At 45.5% G+C, this 20,376-nt stretch overlaps 1 protein-coding gene across 2 annotated transcripts in view; it reads right to left on the bottom strand.

Annotated features, from left to right (window-relative positions):
- BCR (BCR activator of RhoGEF and GTPase) overlaps positions 1-20,376 on the bottom strand; it is a 100,342-nt gene that overhangs the window by 20,161 nt on the left and 59,805 nt on the right. For both annotated transcript variants that reach the window (XM_052689445.1, XM_052689446.1), the window contains exons 5-16: positions 18,076-18,183; positions 16,597-16,657; positions 15,635-15,687; positions 15,146-15,286; positions 6,074-6,195; positions 5,046-5,214; positions 4,396-4,515; positions 3,373-3,448; positions 2,752-2,856; positions 2,253-2,327; positions 1,444-1,541; positions 610-741 (exon numbers count right to left, since the gene is read on the bottom strand). In XM_052689445.1, coding sequence (XP_052545405.1) covers positions 610-741; positions 1,444-1,541; positions 2,253-2,327; positions 2,752-2,856; positions 3,373-3,448; positions 4,396-4,515; positions 5,046-5,214; positions 6,074-6,195; positions 15,146-15,286; positions 15,635-15,687; positions 16,597-16,657; positions 18,076-18,183 — 1,260 coding nt within the window. The remainder of the gene's footprint in view (positions 1-609; positions 742-1,443; positions 1,542-2,252; positions 2,328-2,751; positions 2,857-3,372; positions 3,449-4,395; positions 4,516-5,045; positions 5,215-6,073; positions 6,196-15,145; positions 15,287-15,634; positions 15,688-16,596; positions 16,658-18,075; positions 18,184-20,376) is intronic.

Here is a 20,376-nt window from a genome sequence, read left to right as displayed (position 1 = left end):
CTCCTGGAGAGCAGCACCCGCCTGCAGTCATCCCCTTCCTTGCTATATTTGCTGCACAGACAAAGCGCACACACAGATTCACAGTGGTGGAATAGTTCAAAAAACCCATTTATCTCAGATGCAGTCTGTTGTCATGGGCACTAAACTTTGGACATGGCAGTTATCAGGACAATAACCCTGTCCTCCAAGGCCTTGCAAGCACATCAATCAACTTCCAGCACACAGGGAAGGAGGGAAGGTAGTGTTCTTCTGCACAGTATTTTCACTGCTTCCTCTTTTGTCTCAACAGTACCCAGTGCTCACTGCAGCTTCTGTATCCTCTGCTGGAAGTGTTGAAGTTAACAGGGAAATCAAGAGATCAGAACCTATTTTTTCTGAAAAAGCATCTTTTATAATAAGGGCAGTGAAGTAAGCAAGGGGGACAAGGCAAGAGGGAAAAGGATGCTGACTTCCCACTTGTGAATCTCACTATATTTCTCACTGTCTGGAGGAAAACTCCCAGCGTGGAGACAATCAGAAGGCAGAAAAAAAGCTCTCTGGGATGCTCCAGGATTAAAAAAAACCTGTCATGTTTTGCAGTAATCAGGAACAAGTTAAGTGCAGTCTTACCTGGATCTGTCCTTTTCCCATTATGCGATCTGTGCTCTCTCCATCCTCTTTGGTGAGCTTCATTTTGTTGTAGCACTTTTCATAGCACAAAATCCGCAGAGTCTGTGAGCCTTCCAACTCAATCTCAAACTCCTGCAGGGCACCAGAAAAGGACAGAGCAATGAGTGCACCACAGCAGGACGTTCAGTCTCTTCATAGTCAGGATATTATCCTTAAAACTCTTCAGGAAGGAGCACTTCAGGTCTGGCGAAGATCTCCTTCCTCATGAAAATGGTCTGAAAATAAACTGAAGCTGTACTTTGTACATATGAGGTGGCCAAATTAGAGACTAAGGCAGTTGGCTCCTTAGCCAGGTTTCACTGACATGCAGCGAAGCATCATTTAAAGAAACAAACTCGCCTACGTTCGTCTAATTTTGCTCTCCTGCAGGTTTGCAAGTTGGCTGTAAGCAGGCATACATCTAATTCTTTCTCCTCACAACAAATAAAAGCACCTCCAAAAAAATCCTCCTTCAGTATATTATCACTGATGTCTTATTAAAAAAAAAAAATAATCCAGTATATCTGTTTAAATGATGAGATGCTGGAAAACGCAGGACTCATTTTGTACTGAAAAATTTATTTAACTCCATCCAGATCAAGAGGAAATCTGTGAGAAGGAATTAGAGCCAGGTGGATCTGCCATCAATGTGATTGCTGAAAGGCAGCACATGCTGCACAAATCCAAAGCACGCAGCCTGGGCTTCAGACAAAATGTTCTTTCATTTGCAGTTTTTCTACCCATCACGCACTGATGTCACATGGAAAACAGCACATCAAGAACAACCCAACCTACCTCATTCCAGTTGGGCTCTGTGGTGTCTCTGTACACCCTGGTTTTGGCCTTGTTCACAAAATACCCAAAAGAATCAACCTCTAACGTGCAATACAAATCTGAGAAAGGGGAGAGAAAAACTTCATAAATATTTCTAGAACCTCCTATCTTACATTAATCACCTTTAGGGTGTTTCTTCATTTATATCTTCTCTATAATAGTGCCAGTAACACTGCCCAATGCAAATTTTGTCATCTGGACCAGCAGAGTTGCTTTTATGAAGCTGAATTACCAGCACACTGGTATAAATAACCTCAGCACAGACAAGCCTTTCACTTATGAGTCTGGTGTGTGCTATTAACTACTATTTCCCAATCAAGCCACGATGAGCAGAAGGTTTACACCAATGAGAAATGAAACTCCCCTAGGTAGATACAGGATCCCATCAGCACATTGGAGCTGATTTCACTGGCAACAGCATCTGCATAACATCCCTCAGAGGCTAGGTTAGGGCCGAGTCATCAAAACCTCATTATCTCCACACTGTTTAATTATGTGGTATCTCGTGTTTTTAAAAATAGTGATGAACTGCAGACGTTGCCCCTACTTTTGTGCTTTTAGCTATGTTAGCCAGTACATTGCACTCCTCTAAATTCATACCAATGTCCCAGTTTCACTTCCAGTTCCCCAAATCACCACTCCTCTTCCTCATCATCATCCCAGTTACTGCAGTCCTAAATGAATCCACACCCAGCTGTCAACAGCACCATCATCTCCCTCCTGCTATCTAACATCCCCCAAAACCTCTGTGTTACAGAACTACAACTCACTTGAACTTTGCTTGAATCCTGTGGCAGAGTGGACAATGACATTCAGGAATCCATAGAGACCTGGAGATTCATCATCTATACAACAAAGCAAAGGAACGCTGTTAAATTCACAGAGAAGCTAAGAGCAAAAGACAGAGTGATGAGTTAATTTTGCAGAAGTTTATGTCCCTAAAACGGATGTAGCAGGAACATGTATTCTAGCCATTTATAACTTCTGGCAATTTGGGGCTTTTACAATGCCACTGCTAGGGTCAGCAAGACAGCGTGGAAGAAAAACAAAGGACAAAAGTAAAATATAGACACGAAGCCTATACCAGCAGGCTAAAAAGCAACACAGGATGGTCTCTGACGCAGTGTCCTACATTTGGAAATCATCACCAGATTGAAGCTGTAGCAGAAAGAAATATTAAGAGTACCTCTAGGGGAAATGCACAAAGGCAGGCAGAGGCAGGCTTTCACTGCAGCTACACCATATGAAAGCATAAACTGTACGTCTTACCTTCCTTATTGATAGTGAGGGGAATGTTGTGAACTGTCTGGAGTTTCACACAGGAATTTGTCAGCATCTGGAGCTCCACTGATGTGAGTGAGAAGCTTTTAAAGCCTGCCACGGAAATTCAAAGGGAGAGCAATTAAATTCAAAGCAAAAGCTGAATGCATGCTCTCTCATTCTGGGCATGCACAGGACAGCTGCTCCCTGGGCAACACTCAGCAACAGTACCATAGCACTTAGGTCTGTACTACTGCTGCAGCCTATCTCTGTTTAGGGCATGTTCAATTATTCCAAATTTAGAGTAAAATGTCCCAAAATGGTTCACAGGAATAAAGGGACACCTACATTCTTGCAAAGCCAAAAAACACCCACACCAAAATAAAAGTCTCTTTGGTCAAAAGGTGCAGTTGTTGCCTCTGCCCGGAACTACACATCTCTACCTGGAGGGTAATTGAGAGAAACTCCTCCCACACATTCCCTACGTGGTATGGGAAGCAAAATTCCCACAGACAGGCTCAGATGTGCAGTGACAGAAGACTTTCAGATTCCACTCTGAATGCCCCACACCGTATCCTCTGGATTCAAAATCACAGCCTTTGAACCAACAGCCAGCTGAGGGTCACTCACATTTCTTCTGCTGCTCCCGGATGTTCTCCCTCCACTCTGCCCTTTCATAGTCCGATGAAATGAGGAACGTGTAACTCTACCCAAAAAACAGAAGAACATGGGGTATGCATTAATCTGATCCACCGCTGAGAGCTGGTCTGCCTCCAATATTTTCTCCAGCAGAAATTCTTGGATATACTGCTCTTCTGGTACTCTTCCCATTGCCCTACATCACGGTTTTGTCAATGACAGGCAGGACTCTGGCACTGTGCCATGTCAGCAATGTGTCAGCAGCACCAACAAACAGACTCCTGCAGTCAGAGCCTTCACAGGGCTCTGCCCTGCGAACAGCAGCTGTGGCCCTGGCAGCACGATGTCCCACGACAGCTCTGCACAATTCCTTACAGCAGCTGCACCACAAAACTTAAAAGCTTCCATGACAGGCCAAGACACTGATGTGAGCTGAAGAAGCAGTTACCAGCTTCTGAATTTTGACTGGTTTGTAACAGGATCTTGTGACAGACTTTTGCCTTGTGTGTGCTAAGGCCATGGACAAAGGTTCCAGTACTGTCAGAGCAGGTGATACCTCTGGCACACTGAGAGTCCTGCAAAGCTAAAAGGAGATCGTTCTCAGCATCCCTGGTGCCGAGTGATTCTGTGAAGGGCAGCACACAGCTCTGAGAAGGCAGCCCTGAATGCACTAAGCCTTGAACTGAAGGGGAGGCCAAAAGGGAGTAGCTGCAGAGCTTTTTCTTAGGTGAAGAGGGCAGTTCCTATTGCTCTGACAGGATTTGTCCCAGACAGGTGTTCAGCTAATACATTCATGTATATTTTTTATGCCAATGTCACATTCAAATTAGTCACGGCCTCCCGAGACATTATCTTAACACCTTAGTTATGGTTAGGTGTCTGCTCCTTGGAAAGTGCTTTCAGACCAGACAGAATAAAGTAGGATCTCCTTATACAATGCATGTGCAAGCACACAGAGCCCTTTAGCATTTTTCTATTACACAAAGCCTGAGACAGACCAAAACAGCCACTCACCTTGCCATTGCGATTGTGCACCCGGAAAGCCATGTTGGGAGACATCAGCAGCAGGAGTGATTCCTGTTCTGAGAGCTTCTTTTTCAACCTCTCAATGACCTTGCTGCCCTTATTGGCCCTCTGAATGGTGGGGGGAGAGAAGACAAAAGGACACGCACATCATTCTCCTACACTTGCTCTCATTTACACCAACACACATTTTCAAAACCACAGTTCCTTTTCTCTAAAGGAAATGAGGATATACTCTGACAGATGCCAGACTTTCCACATATTGGTATGCTATACTCCCAGCCTTTCTCATGTCTACAGCATGAGAGCTCCATTTTCAACATAAATGCCTGGAAATAATCACAGGCAGATCCATGTAAGCAGAGGAGCAATACGGCATCTTTTGTTGTTTCTGCCTCCAACTGAGGAGGCCGTCATACAAGCAGTGCACCAGAATGAGAACAATGGGCTGTGCAGCAGTCTAGATGTCACTGATAATTGAGCTGTACCACAAATCTCTGCTGAACAGCCTGTTTTAGCAGGATTCTCCATGCTTCTATCAGCATCTCATCTCAGCAGAGATATTGAGTCTGTTCTGTATGTGGGATGGAACCGGCTTTTTTTGTGGTTTTTTGTTTTGTTTTGTTTTGTTTGTCTTTTACCTTTTCACGCTGGATATCATTCTTGATCTGGGATATCTTGATTTTCATGGCATCCAGTTCCTCATCAGGTACCAGTGGGATGTTGGGAACTGCCTCGGACTCATCCACCATTTGGAAACTAAGGTCAGTGAGTGGGATGTACCATTTGCAGTCATACTGCTGGCTTTTTCTGAAAGACAGAAGGTCCAAACCTTTGCTCCTTACTGGTGCTTGGCAAATACTCACTTCCTCTTCCTACAGGTCATTCCTCATTATAGCTCATAAGATACAGAAGTAGGGACAGCTTCTTTATGACTACCACATCAGAAAAAAATCTGGTAAAATGCTGCTTTCCAGTAAGAAAGCCAAGGAGGACCAATTGCCAGTACAGTGCAAAATGAATCAAATCGTTTTGTTACCTAGTTTATTCTGTCCTAAAAAACCCACAAAAATCTTTTGCATACCCTTTTAGTCCTCTGCTCTGCCTCTTCAAAGCCTCTGTAGATGCAGAGTTTGAAAGCAAAGCCACATGTGTGAATGGATGGCTGCCTGTGGTCTAAAGCTCAGGTCTCTCCTGCCTGAGCTGGGATGGTTGAGTGGAGGGTCGAAGTGTCAGCATACAAACTTCCATGTAACCAAATCAGAAGAAACTACACCTTGTGACTGCCATTCTGTGGTGCTCTCACCAGAACAGCCTGTCCACGGTTTTTTCAATGTTTTGTGCTATTTACTCCCTTCTTCACCCCTCCTGCCAATATCAGACATTCTTGGGAAAGTCCCACTCTCTTCTAAATTACTTCCCTGGAAGTATGTGCTTCAAAAAAGGGCACGAGCAACTTGTTTGAGGAGAACAAGGAGAGGAGTTTCTCAGAGCGAAGGTCTCCTATGACGGCCAGCACTTCCTTGCTGATCACTCTCTGTCCAACTACATTTTATAGATTCTGGTTACCCAGGACTGCAGTATTCAGATTCAGCTGCTGTTGCTGGCTGAACCCAGGACTCTGCTGAAGCTGAGATGCAAAACACATAGACCAGAAGGGAAACCTCACCCTCCAATCTGCTTTTTGAGCTTGGCACACAGGAAGAGATCAGTAAAAAGAAAGACGTGACGTAGTTTTCGAGCCCCCTCAACGAGCTCCACCATGAAACTGTCCTTCAGGAGCTGCCGGTGCTGGTGAAAAACAGAAAATGTTTCAGTTAGTGAAGAAAGAGCCCAGATAAAGCACTGCGCCTCCCTCAGCGACGCACTCCTGATGCCTGACTCCTACCAGAGCCAATTTAATAAACTGTTCCAATTCAGCAAAAAAAACAGGCTGTTATGTGCTCCTTGCTGTGAGCTCTGCTCCCCGCTGCTGCCTTCTCTCTCAAGGGCAAAAATGGCCTCATTCATCAGGTGCCAGGTCAGAGCGGAGGTTTATTTCCATCACCTGTCTCTGAGACCAAGTGTTACTTATGGTGAGTCATTGCCTGGCTTTAAGTGCCCAAGGGCCACCATCACAGCATCCCTCTTACAAGCCAGCAGAGAGCAGCAAACACCACTTTTCTGTCCAGACTTCCCCCATCATCCAGCTACTGAATTCAGCTCAAGCTACCCCCACTCTGCATTAGCTAGATACAAAATGTGTACCTTGCAAACTTCTCTGTAGTCCCTTACCTGCTTGTGTTTAAACAGAATCATCTGGATATGCCCCCACCCCACACCTATTCAAAGCTTTAAAAGCTTTTTTTTTTCCTCCTAAATAATTAATAAAATGAATCAAATGTTCCCCAAACCTAGATGATAATTTGCATTACCCCAATACCTTTATTCCTATTTCTAATTCCCAGAAGACTTAAAACCTCCTAATTAGCAGGCATACATTGGAGGGCAAAAGCATCTTTTCCCTTCTTCCCCTACAGGGACTCCATAGCTGACAGACAAAAAGGCCGGAGCACTGGCACTGAGACAGATGGGTCTGTGCTGTCACCAGTGACCAACACAGGAGTTTCAAGCCTTCCTCTATGCCCAGACCTTCTGTTCTGATGTCAGGATCAATATGAGTCCGAGTGCACATCATGCAGAATAGAAATTTCCCCTCATTTTCAAAAGCAAGCCAAGGGTATGTCACTTTGGCAAAAATTATTCCCACAAATATGTCTGTCAGTGTTAGTTTGCTTCACAGCCAGTACAAGCAGCCACCCTCAGCTTCTGCACACAGGTTTCCTAAGATGCTTTTTCCTCATCCTCATAGTACTTTTACTTGTTACTCCAGCTAGGAGGATGGCCTGCTGACACCAATGAGTGACACTACACACACTGTACACGCCAAGACAGCATCATGGTTGGAGATAGGAGAGATCAGCTCACATTGCTCAGTGCTAACCAACAACACCCCCTTCTGCTCTGTCACTGTCAGCCTTCTCCAGGCCCACGCACGACTTGTCAGTAGGACAAGCATCTCCGCAGGAAACTCATATGCAAAATCTGTCCTTTGCCAAGAGGCAGCCCTGCTCAGCTGCGCAGCAGTGTGCAATAGGAAAGCAGTTAACCTCAGCAAGGTCAAGACATCCAAACCAGAACTCATGCCTCAGTTTCTCAGGGTTATGCCTCACGGGTTTTACTTGCTGCATGACTTAACAAGCCTTGAGCACGTTTACTGCAGAGGGTGTGGGAGTGCAAACCTCCGCTCTCCTTCTCCTTCCTCCTACCATCCGTCCCACCCTGGCTCTCCAAAACGAAAACAAGCCACATCAGCCCCAGCAGGCAGCATGGCAAGAAACACAGGGGATAAATGTCCTTGCAGTCACAGTTCTTGTTTCTAGTCTGTTCTAGAATGCCCTAAACTTCCTGACACAGACTAAGGGTCTGCATTTTCCTGTCTGCAGCTTGCAGCCACAAGCTGCTGAAGTACAGATAGCATGTCAGCATCTCACCTTGGGTCTGCCTGCCACCACACAAAAGCCCCAGTAGTCAGTGAGCAGCAGTAAAAGCTGCACCTTTCCCATAGTACTATCAGTACTTCTTCCTAGCAGACTGTTGCACCATCTCTGGGCACAAGTCTGTGAAGATGCAGCATCCAGCAGTGATTCAGGCTCTGGAAGGCCCATATATACATTAATATTTAATTTTTAGGCATGATCTTCCTGGTTTCTCCTCAGTGGTTTTGGAGGGAAGGCCTGCCTGCATTGGTGTGCACTTGCACACAGCTCCCCACTCCTGCCTGATGAATCCTAGGTAGGCAGGAAACTAGAAAACAGCTTTGAAAACAAATAAATAAAAAGGAGGTGGCATGCTGGCAGTAACAAAAGCTCTCCACAGCTGCAAAGAATTTCTTTTGGGAGCAATAATGAAGCAGGGAAAGAGATTTTGTGAACAAGCCCAAAACCTGATCTCGGGCTGCTAAATCTGATGCATATTAATTATGTTGCAACTCCTCTGGGGCAATGAGAATAGCTTCTTGTTGCCTGCCCAACCTCTGCTTATTGTTCACTCTAACCACAGTAATTTGAAGGTAAGCATTTCCTCCAGTGAAGGGAAGCCTATGCAGAGGGAACAGTAACTGCAGGTCTTAGTGTCAAGCCTCCACAAAGTAAGAAGAGTCCATCAGCAATCCCTGCAGCAAGCCTCCACGCAGCCTTCCTGGTCCACATAGGTGACCCCTCTTTCTGCCTCCTAAATTTGCACTGCACTGCTTTGGCTGCCATCATCCAGGCAGACTTTCTCCAAGCAGTCATGCTCTCTGTCCCACATCTCCCTAAAACCCAAGCAGAAAGCTCAGCTATCAGGGGTGTGATTTACAGCCTTTGTACTTCCCATCTGGGACTAAGGTACCACTTGTTTGCACTGAGCTTCTTTTGGCTGGCACTCTGGGGTATGAATATCCAGATCGACAGGACACAGTGCTTCTATGAGGCAGCAGAAGTCTTTGGCAGCAAGTTCTCTCAGAAATACAGTTGGGTGGAAAGAAGACAAGGTTGTATTTCCTAAGTTTGCTTGGATCAGAAGTAAAGAGGTGAAAGGGACGTATGCTAGTCAGCCGCTCAGGAAAACACTAAGCTTCCCAGAGCTGTCATTCATTTCTTCTCATTGAGGAGCTAGTTTAGAAAGCTTCCCCTTTGGAGCAAAGGTGTACCACCACAATGAGCAACCAAGGATCTAGGGAGGAGAGGAGAGGAAAAAGAGTTTGGGGGTCAAGACAGGAAATGTATCCTCATAAGGGTGTGAGCTTGATATTAGGTCTAACTACCAGCTTCTCTGGGAAAACAGGACTTTCATTAGGGCTGGCCACAACAAGTGTGCACCAAGCTGCTCAGCATCAGTGGAGCCGAGGAGGAGCACTTCCAGCACAGGGCCACATCCTTTGTTGCAAATGAGTCAACTTGCCAGGAGGGCTCAGCAGGTCAGAGGGAAACAATAAAAGGATTTCCCAACTGGCTTACCAGATCCCTGCCAAACCCCACAGCCAGGGAGCACAAGGCACCTTTCTGACCTTCTGCATGAGTCAGCCCATCCTACCCCACACCCTGGGGAAGCCAGGGGTCCCCATAGGCAGCACGTCTGCCTGTCAGGTACCCATACCACCTCAGTTCCATAGGTCATACTAGCATTTTGGGAACCAAAGTCTAAGAAGGTTAACTCTCTCCTGAGGGCACCAAGAGCTGTTCCTTTGCTAGCCTTTGGTTAAACAGACTCCCAAAACATGAGGTCTTTTATCTGAATGAATGGTCCTATGATACTGTATGTCACATACAACATGTTGGGAGACCATCTCTCTCAACTTTGTTTCTGAAGTTACACTGTTTGCTAAGATTACAAAAGGTGTTAAAGGTTTTCCTAAAATTCACTATAGGTTACAGAAACACCAAAGACACATCCAACAAAGCATGGGCTTAGTATCAGAGTGGCTGTGCAGAGGCGGAGGGACTCCATGTGTCCTACAAACAGCCCCAAGACTAACAGGTGTTCAGCTCAGGAGCTCAGCTCAGATGCTGAAAGATTTTCGAGGACATCTAGAGGAAAGCTTCTTATTTCGTATCATTATAGAGTGAATTAGTACAGTCTTTACCTCTCAAACAGGGCCTGGGCAAACTGTCACCAACCAGAGGCTTTTGCTATGCTACCATATTGGTTCAGTACAAGCCCCAAGTCTCCTTTCTAGACCCTGCTTCCTTTTTCACGTTTTTAGCTGCTGCTTCTCTCACCCCCATCTCTGTGTTCCAGACAGAAGAGCTCTCCCTTTATGTCCTTCAGTGCTTGGATATCCTCTTTGGACTGCCTATTGCTGTCCTCTTACCTCTGCCAGTGAGCACCTTCTCTGCTACCAACGTGCTCATCTATTCATTCTACAGTGTTTTTGTGCTATTTGTAAAGGATAAATCCTTCTGCTGTCGTGTACTGCTTAACTCCAAGAAGTGGCAGAAGATCAGCCTGAGACACGTTACAAGAAGTGGAATTTAAAAATATATTCATCCAAAACCACAGCTGTACAAAGGGCCATCTCCTCACGTGACAGCCAAGCAAAGAGCTCATCCGACGTGGTGACAGCAGCAGCATGCGTGGGTGAGAGCCCCCGGAAGGACTGGAACATGTGTGATGCAGGAGGAGAAGGGTAAAAGCAGAAGATGGGTATTGGCATATGTCAGTGAGGAAGAGTGGCTTGGCTTTCTGCAGAGCGTAGGAAGAAAATGATTCCTTGTGTGTGCGCATGTTTCAAGACCAGCACTGGAGAATTAAGGGATTCTATGCTTGGAGAGATAAATTGGCTGCTTTTTGCATATCTAGTAGGTTTTTTTCTTTCTTTTTTTCCTCCCAAGCTTCTGTCACCAGAAGCTCTCTGACTCCAGCTGTATTTTTAAAATATTCTACTGTCAACACCTGTCCAAAGGCTCCGGGAGTAGTAGGCACCAGGCTTTGAGTTGTGCATGCCTGCCTGCATCTAGGCTTAGTCCTCAACTTTCCAGAGGCTTTACTTTGCACTTCTGCTCCCTTGCAAACCTTCTCTCCTACTCTAAGTTAAACACAAGCCTAAAGCAGTGATATCTAGTTTCTTGCCTGCAGCTACAAGCCTTGTTTAGGTACGTATTAGAGCAGTCTGCCAACAACCTCTTCTCTCCAGGGCAGGAGGGAAAGGTCCGCAGCAGCATAAGCAGATACAAAATGTGATTTGGGGGGTCTTATTTCCAGAAGGAACAGCCTGTCTGCTCTCTTTGCATAAAGACTGGTGCTGAGGATAACAGACACTAAGCTACTCAGCCAGTAGAGTGACCCAGAACTAAAAAAATGGCTTAGTTTTCAGGTAGCTCCATCTCTCCATACCACTGTGTGATCACAATGCTAACACTTCAAAGAAAGTAGGAGTGTGCAGCCATGGGTGAGACAGAATGGCAGCCACCACCACTCTGATTAGCTTGAACTATTCTGAAACAACACCCTGCAAAGAGTAGAGATGAGCTGAAGCCTAGGAAGGAACACACATCAAATGAACTCTGCAGCTTTGTTAACCTCTGCTTTACAAGAATGGGCCAAATTAGCTGGAAGCACAAATCTTGGCAGGGAAAGATGACACACGCTCCAACAGTCATTTGCATCCAGGTTCAGCTGAGAAGAAACAGGCAATCTGCAGAGCTCGTTTGCTAATAAGTCTGGGAGGGCTATAACTCCCTCCCTTCTGGCATATATTTGTACATACTTCATCTCAAAGCACTTATTTTCCTGCTTGTCTAAGGGACCAACCCCTGTAAAACCTTAAATAGGTTTCCTATTAAAGATGAAAGAACAGAGGAGAAGAAGGGTCAGCAGTGAGCACGTAAGAGGCCTGCTCCATGGTCTTAAGGGGTGCAAGATTCTCCATATTCCCTTTCTGAGTCAAAGGGTGCTGTGCTACGCAGACCCTCTTCCCTCCTTTTGTGAAACTGATTTTTTGAGTTGGTGAAGTGGATATCTGCAGATAAAACATCAAAAATACGAAGAAGTAAAATTACAGAAGTAGTAAGCTGGGAAGGAGCAGTGAGAGAATGGCACAGATCAGGTTGAAGGGAGACAAAGTCAAAAGTCTGGAAAAAGCCTTCAGTAAATCCATCCTGGCTCCCCTGTGCTGCCAGCTACAAAAGGCCCAAACCATTCCTGAGAGGTACAGACTGAGCTGGACCTGAAATTCTCCAGGCAAGACCAGAAAAGCCATCAAAAATTGCCAAGTCTTTACTCCTCCCCACACTTCTGCCATTCCTTCGGAATCTCACTGTGAGGACATATTCAAACCCTTCTGCAGATCATGGAGGAACACAGTGCATCCTTCTCCTCAGCACAGACTCCAATGCTCTGCTAGTTAAATTCAGCCTCAGGGCCACTGCTGCCTTCCCAAACACCAAACAAATGCATTGAGTGAACCACTCACAAACCAAACAGGACGGGGCTGGTGCTATCCTGGATCCTCTGCACCAGCAGTCCCTAGCAAACTACAGAACAAAGAACTGTGGTTATTGTTAGCCTGACCAGCAGCAAGGGCCAAACTATGTGCAGTATTCCCTCCATCCTGGCTTGTAGGCTTAGCCCAACTGATCCTCCCTTTCCTGTTACAGCCCCTTCTGTCTCTGCAGTGAATGGTTTTACTCCCTTTGCATTCATCTCCTCACACTAACTGAAATATTCATTCAGCCCCAGCAGATTAAATCTTGTTCGTGCATCACAGAAAACTTTCAGTTCACATACATAAACCCAGAACTAGCAAAAAAGCCTGCCATGCAAAACAGGACTTGGATGCTCTTGTGCAGGAACAATATCTGATGTCATTCAGGAAGGCAGCAGGCAGGTCAGTGAGAGCCAACGCTCACAGAGCAGGAACCACCTTTTGTAAAAGAGATCAAGACTGTTCTTGAGCTTGTTCTATGTTTTGACCTGCACTCTTCTTAGCAGCCTGTCGCTAGGGAGATTAGCCACTCGCTGCTTTCCTCAGTTCAAAGAGATCCTGAAAAAAAGAGCTGGAGAAAAGGAGATTTGACTCCTCCCCATGATGCACCCCAAGGAGGAAACACACTCTGCATAAAAGGCAAGGACTGGGGAAAAAAGACAACTGAGATCAGCACCTAAGCAATGCATGAGGGGAAAATGCTGTTTTCCCTCCTTCCTTTTCACCAAGGAAATTTCAAAGGGGAGTAAGACAAATAATAATAATAATAATAAAAAAAAGCTATCAAAGCAAGCTGGTGACTCATTAAAATAAAAAAATGCATTATGTATTGAGGGTAGTCAATTAGGAAATGTGAACTGCACACTGTCCTGTCACCCCAGGGGAAGCATAAGCAAGGGGAATGGGAGGAGAAAAGGAAAAATGTACAGGCATAAACAAAACCCAGCTATGACCCCAAGGTGAGTAGCCTGTAGGAAGCAACACCTGTCACTAACCCACACAAAGCAGTTGGAAGCCTGCTTCTGCCTCTGGATTATTATGCAAAGAATGAACGTAGCTACTCCCCAGACAGATAGATACTGATTCGAAAGAATGTGGAATACAACTGGAGAAAGTACCCACATTCAGCCTCTCAAAGTGGAAGACAAACAGGGAAGCACCAGAAGCAAGTTCTTTTCTTCCCTAGGCTCAGTACAAGGAGCGTGCAGTGAGGGAGAGCACAAAGGGTTCCAGTTTCCTCCAGCACACCTACAGCCCTATCCTTCAATATGCACTCTCCCTCCATCACACACAAAAGCACTAGAGGACCACTGAGCTTGTGAACAGGCCTGCTGAGCACAATTCCAACAGGCCTCCTCCTTCCTGCTTTGTAAGATCTGACAAACATATTGCTCCAAAAAGAGATCATCAGGATTATCCTCCCAAGACAGCCCCGCTGCCTATGCACTGGCACTTCATTAGGATTCTGCATGACACTTTCCAAAGCCTGAATCCCTCATTGAGATGCTGACAGACAACCGGAGAACACAAAGTGCTCCCTCCCCTGCACAGGGACATTCCAGCCTGCAATTTCTGCTGTGACTCAATCAGCATCCACTTTAATGAGGCTATCTGCTATCTCCAGGCCCTGGTGACTGACGTTTGAGCTTCCATCTCAGCCTTCAATTGCTCAGTCTCCCCTCTTCTCAGCAGCAGCCTTCCTCAGTTAACAAAATGAGAATAGGAGCAAGAGTCACAGGTGAACAGTATACCTAATTTCCAGTACTGCAGCTTCTAGCTGATTTTTGTCAGCTGATAATCAGTTTAACAGCTAAAAGCAAGCATGTTTAGCTGACAGGATTTGGGAATACATCTTGAAGGTTTGTGGTATGTTAACAATCTTCTGGGATTTGTAGGAGATGTTTTTGTACAGGGTAATTTGGGTCACTTTTGATCAGCCAGTGTCTTCAGCATGCTGCCACAATTCCTCTTACAAACTTATTATTTGAGCTGCACCTCCCTTTTGTCCAATATCCTACATCCTCCTGTCTCTTCGTACTTCTGTCAGTCCCAGTGTGCCCTCATCAGGAAGGACTGAACTGTCATCTAATGAAATCACAAGGCGTATGAATCGAGCCCATTCAGGCACGCAGAAGTTTACTGCTGTGTAGGTTTATGCTTTCCTTGCACAGCATGACATGCAGGTAAGGGAACCCCACATCTTGGAGCTTCTTGGACATATTCAAACTCATAGCAGAGCTGAGAAGAATGGTACCACACCTATAGGATTTTAACATCTCCCTCAGCTTTCCCAGCCCGTTTCATTTGTTTTGCTCCCCTGTCCCATTCACAATATTGTTCTTTAGAAATGAGGATGCAAAAAAAATGAGCTTATGGCATGAATTAATATTTAGGCCATAACATTTCCTAACCTGTTATGATTTCTGATAATTCCTCATCTTTTTATCTTCCTAGGCTTCCTGTGTGTTTGCAGGTAAAATATATTTACTACATGACTATGCATTGTAGAAATGACGTATGACAAATCATTATAAAAGTGCTAAGGACAAAACTCTAATCATTCTTTTCCTCCTGGTTTCCAAACTGTTTTCCGTACAACATCCTTTAGAAAACAAGGACACCGTATAAACTGTTTCTTAGCAACAAACAAATTAATAGCTCAGGTTCCCAGTCTGCTCCACAAAGGTACAACCAGTATTTAGGAACTGAGAAAATAATGGAAGCAGGAAGACTCACCTCCCCCTTCTTTACAGTCATGGACTGCCGACGAGGAGTGATCTCCTCATTGATGCTGGAAAGGAAGTTCTGCGAGATCCGCAGGGCGTCCTGCAGGAGTGGATGATCAGGGTGGCTCACTGGAGTGTGCTTGAGCAAATCCTGCCACCAAGAACACAAGCGAAGAACAGAATCATGAGCAGCACTGGAAAGCAGTGCCCCCAGAGCTAAGTCCCCAGCTGAAGCCATCGGAGAAGATACTCCATGGCTTCTTACAGGCTAAAGTAAGGCTGTAACTACACAGGAAGAGAAGTGACAACTTTGCAGTTTGTAACATCACTGGAGAGCTACCAGGGTACCATGGGCTCCCTCTCTTCAGTGTAAACAGAAGAGGCTCCTATGCTGCACAGCAGCTTAGTTTTTGCAGTCCTGCAGCTCAGTGGGAAACATGAGAGGAAAAGAAAATAGAAAATGGGAGAAAAGTTGGAAAGCTACCCTTCAGATACTTACATGCAGTACAAGCGTGCTGCGAGTCACTCGATCCACTGGCTTGTATAGCAGAGCTGTGAAAAAAATGCAGCAGGAACATAAAAAAAAGGTACCTAAATGCAGCCCTTAGAGAACAACTTGTCCAATGCCACTGAGCATACAGGCACAGGTTTATTAACTGATGAGGTACTAGAAACTCTTCTCCAAGGTTAACGTGCTACATAGCCAGTAAAATACACATGAATGCACAGAGGAAATAAACATGCTCTACAGCAAACAAATACCCACTTGTGAGCATATTCTGTCACACAGTGGGTGAGGAGCACACAAGGTGGTACAAAACAACTGCAAACAGCATGGCACACTTGCAACAATTTCCTGGCAACCTGCCTGGTCCCACAGGTCAGAATCGGGCCTTGCACTCTTAAAGTTGCCAAGGAGGTCCCTGAAAGGTTGGCAGTGCATCCCTCCTTCTGGAGTTCAGCATGACACTGTTGAGTGCTTCCAAACCCTGATAACAGGCCAAAAAAGGAAGGGGATTGGCTTTTACATTAATCATTATGGAAGCTTCATATAACATAGCTTATCTTCTACTATGTATACATGTAAAGGCAAGCACAATGAGAACTGAGCTTGACCAAGCTCTCTAGAGAAGGCAAAAAAAATAGAGCAATTACTTCTAGGCTGATGTTTGTGCTAACACTGGGTAGTAGGTGTTTTCTTAAGAACACAGCAGTCCTTTGGTTAGCCTGGTTATGCCCAAAGGGACTCATCAGGTTTAAGCTGGGCAGGAGCTCACCCATGCATGCATGCAATTTACTATGCAGAAGCTCTACTACTTAGCAAATGGGAACTGATTTCCCATGGAAAGCCAACAGAGACTCCACAACCTTCCAACATTTAAAAAGAAGAAGTGAGTGGAGGCTTGGCAACAGCCCCCACGCAGTCCTGACAAACCAGTATCCTCTGCATGGATCACTCACTTTCCAAGGAATTTTTCGTCGTCTGATCTTTAGATTCCTTTGTGCTTCTAGCCTTTAGATTCTAAAAGAAAAAGAAAACCCACGTAGCAGACGGTCAATCACCTTGAAATATCACATGGGAATGTAAGAGATTATCTGCTCCTCCAGAGAAGGGCCAAAGAATGACTGGAGGACAGCCCTGCCACAGTTCAAATCAATGAAGGAAAAAATATGCTTGTTTTCTTGATAATTTCACCATTGCTGTGACAAAGGCACCTATACATCTCAAATAATAATCAGATTTCTTAGGAGTTCGCATCAATAGAGAAGCAACAAAAGAGGGAACCACCTACAGCAATGTAGGGATGGTAGAAATTTTAATCACCTGCAAGAGAAAGGCATGTCCACAACAATGCAGCCATTGTCATAGCATGTACACACCACCAATAAACAGAGCACAGGATTGGGATTTAGCACCCCCTGATTATGCTTATCTATGCCCAGAGCTAGGTGACCTTGGAGAAGTCAGCTGCCTTTCACAACAGAAAAGGAACTATGCCTGTGACTTTTCTTTTTTGCTACTGTTAATAAATGGGAAACTCTGTGGAAGGCATTTCAGTACTGAGAGAAAAGGAAGCGCAGAGGAAGCTACTCTGCTAATAAGTTGACACCACAGTAGCAAAGAAGTGGTAGACAAAGGATCAGAACCCAATGGAAACCCTCAGTAAAGGAGAAAATAGAACCTGCACACTGTTGAGTAGCACGTCAGATCCCAACAATGTTGAATGTACTCAATAGCTTTTTCAGAGCAATAAACACCCTAGTATTATTCAGCTCTGATTATTTATTTGCTTGTTTTTAAGGATACAGATATGAAGTTCACATTTTCTTGGCAACTGAGTTTTTCAAGACATGATCACTGCAATGCAAACAGTTAAGAAGCACTGCAGGCAAAGCTGGTGGCCTGGGATGTTCTTTAAAGCATTTTGACACAAAGTACTCCCCTTTGAGGAAATCAGAGCAGCTGGTAAATAACCTACATTACACTTAATACACTCGCCATTTTAAACAGAATTTTCTGTCCTCTTCTCCAAACCAGGGAAGCCTGCAATTCCATGGTAGACATAATGCAAACCATTAAAGATGGCTTTTTTTACATGCAGTCAGCATAATCATTGGGAAGAGCAATATTTGGGAAGCTCAAATAATAACTTTCCCTCTAGAAATGCATGCAGGTGGCACAGAGCTGAAAAGCTCACAAGAATCAGTTGTTACAAGATTTCCTGGGTAGGGACAGCACATAAAGGCTGTGTATAGGATAACCTCTACTAGCCCCAAATATAAATCATTGTAAGAATCCAAGCTGAAGCAATGAGTCTAAGGGAGCTCATAACTCCTCCAGAAGTCAGGGCTGCAAAGAGTGTTGGAGAATAGATAAGTGACACTGCAGGGTATTAGTCAGATTCAGATGGCTCATGTGTCTGAATACCGTGACATTACCTCAGAGATTTCAGCAAACTGAGCATTGGCTTGGCAGCATTTCTCTGCTGTCTCCATGGCAACTTCATAGTTATCCACAAAGGCCCGGTACACTCCCAGCTGGCTGGCCTGCAGGAAGCAAAACAAAATCAAATAAATGCTGAGGAAGACGAGTTTGGGATGGCCAGACTGAGTATCTAACGATCAGGTCATGTTCCTTCACAACAAAGAATCACAGGGAATACTGAGCAGGCCCAGAAAGACATCTCTAACCTGTTAAAAGCTTAACCAGGGCAGGTCTTCCATACACCTAACTCCAAATATCCTGAACAGATTCACTTACTGGCCTGTGAGGATGACACATCTTTATTACTGCCATCTATTTTTCCCTTCTGAACTGCCAGATTAGTATCTATTAATATTTTAGCTCATTGATGTAACTGGAACTGCTGGATGGTTGCCACAAAATATGAATCAGACAGGAATGATTCAGCCAAACAGCACAAATGTGACCCCAGTAAGCTACTAGCTGGAGCTTTTGCACACACGCTGGTCACACTAAAACAAGCCCAGATATTAAACTATATATGCATCAGAAAACATTGTAATAAGGACAGAAGATGCTGAAAATGTAGCAGAAGTCCAGCACAATCTGTCTGTGAAGGCAGTGACTGCAGCACTTAGGTCCAGGTGAAGATGGAGCAGAGACCAGTAATGAGCCACTATCATCACTGAGCCCTAGCACCGATCCCATTTTCTGACTTATTAAGTGCAGCCATATTTGTGCCAGAGAACAAAAGATCCAGCTCAGGAAATCCCTGGGTAGCTTCCAAGCTTGTCTGGATCGCAGAGCAGTCTTTATGTTGCGGAGCAGCACAGGCTGTGCTGTAAACACCTCACAGTTTGAACGTGTTCTCAAATGCGTGGTCAGCAGTGAGCCAATAGGTGGGGTGCTGTAAAAGACTCAATTTGAAGGAAGCCTGTTACCAGAAAAGCTTGCATTTACCCTATCACTTCTACAGCTCCCCTTTGCCCAAGAGGTACAACAGGCAGAGCAGTGAACTTTCTCACAGACAGTGCTCTTTTCCTCTCTGGCTCTCCCATAACCATTGTTCTCCATTCTCTCTGGAGCTTTATGCAAGAGATAACAGACAACAAAAAGGCACTGCATGGAGAGCATTTGCTGCAGCAAACGTCAGTGTTAGCTAACAGAGACTATTCTCTACGGCAGATTTTACTGAAAGACTGGGTACTGGTCACAGAATCACAGAGTGGCCAGGGTTGGAACGGACCTCAAGGATCATGAATCTCCAACCCCCCTGCCAAATGCAGGGCCACCAACCTCCCCATTTCATACCAGACCAGGCTGCCCAAGTCTAAACTCTCATACTCTCATACTCTCAACTCGACCTGCTGGAGGGGAGCTCTGCGGAAAGGGACCTGGGTGTCCTGGTGGATGACAGGTTGGCCATGAGCCAGCAGTGTGCCCTTGTGGCCAAAAAGGCCAATGGCTTACTGGGGTGCATTAAAAAGAGCGTGTCCAGCAGGTCGAAGGAGGTGATCCTCCCCCTCTACTCTGCCCTGGTAAGACTCATCTGGAGTACTGTGTCCAGTTCTGGGCTCCCCAGTACAAAAAAGACAAGGATCTCTTGGAAAGAGTCCAGCGGAGGGCCACGAAGATGGTGAAGGGCCTGGAGCATCTCCCCTGTGAGGAAAGGCTGAGTGAACTGGGTCTGTTCAGCCTTGAGAAAAGAAGACTGAGAGGGGACCTGATCCAGGTCTATAAATATCTAAGGTGTGGGGGGCAGAATGGCGAGGCCAGACTGTTTTCAGTGGTGAGTGGAGACAGGACAAGGGGAAATGGCTGGAAACTGCAGCATAGGAAGTTCTGCACAAATGTGCGCAAGAACTTCTGTACAGTGAGGTGACGGAGCACTGGAACAGGCTGCCCAGGGAGGTGGTGGAGTCTCCTTCTCTGGAGATGTTCAAGACCTGCCTGGATGCCAACCTGTGCGACCTGCTGTAGGGAACCTGCTTTGGCAGGGGGGTTGGAGGGGGGTCCCTTCCAACCCCTACAATTCTGTGATTCTGTGATACCATAAAACATGCTTATGACTGAAGCTGAAAGAGACTGTGCCCATTTTGCCAGAAGTGACTCAGTCCCAGCTGCCAGTGGGGCACGAATCCCTGAAGAAGTAGCTGTCAGAATTACTGCTCATTTGCAGGGCTTATGACACTCAGGTTTGGATGATGCCAGATGACAAGGCAGAGCTTTAGAGTTTCTCCATTATAGTGTGGCTCTTTTATTTCCTGCTACTCCTG

Source organism: Tympanuchus pallidicinctus, unplaced genomic scaffold (genome assembly GCF_026119805.1).
Source record: "Tympanuchus pallidicinctus isolate F22 unplaced genomic scaffold, pur_lepc_1.0 scaffold25, whole genome shotgun sequence".
In the NCBI taxonomy this organism is placed as follows: Eukaryota; Metazoa; Chordata; class Aves; order Galliformes; family Phasianidae; genus Tympanuchus; species Tympanuchus pallidicinctus.
This window is presented reverse-complemented; position numbering and strand designations above follow the sequence as displayed.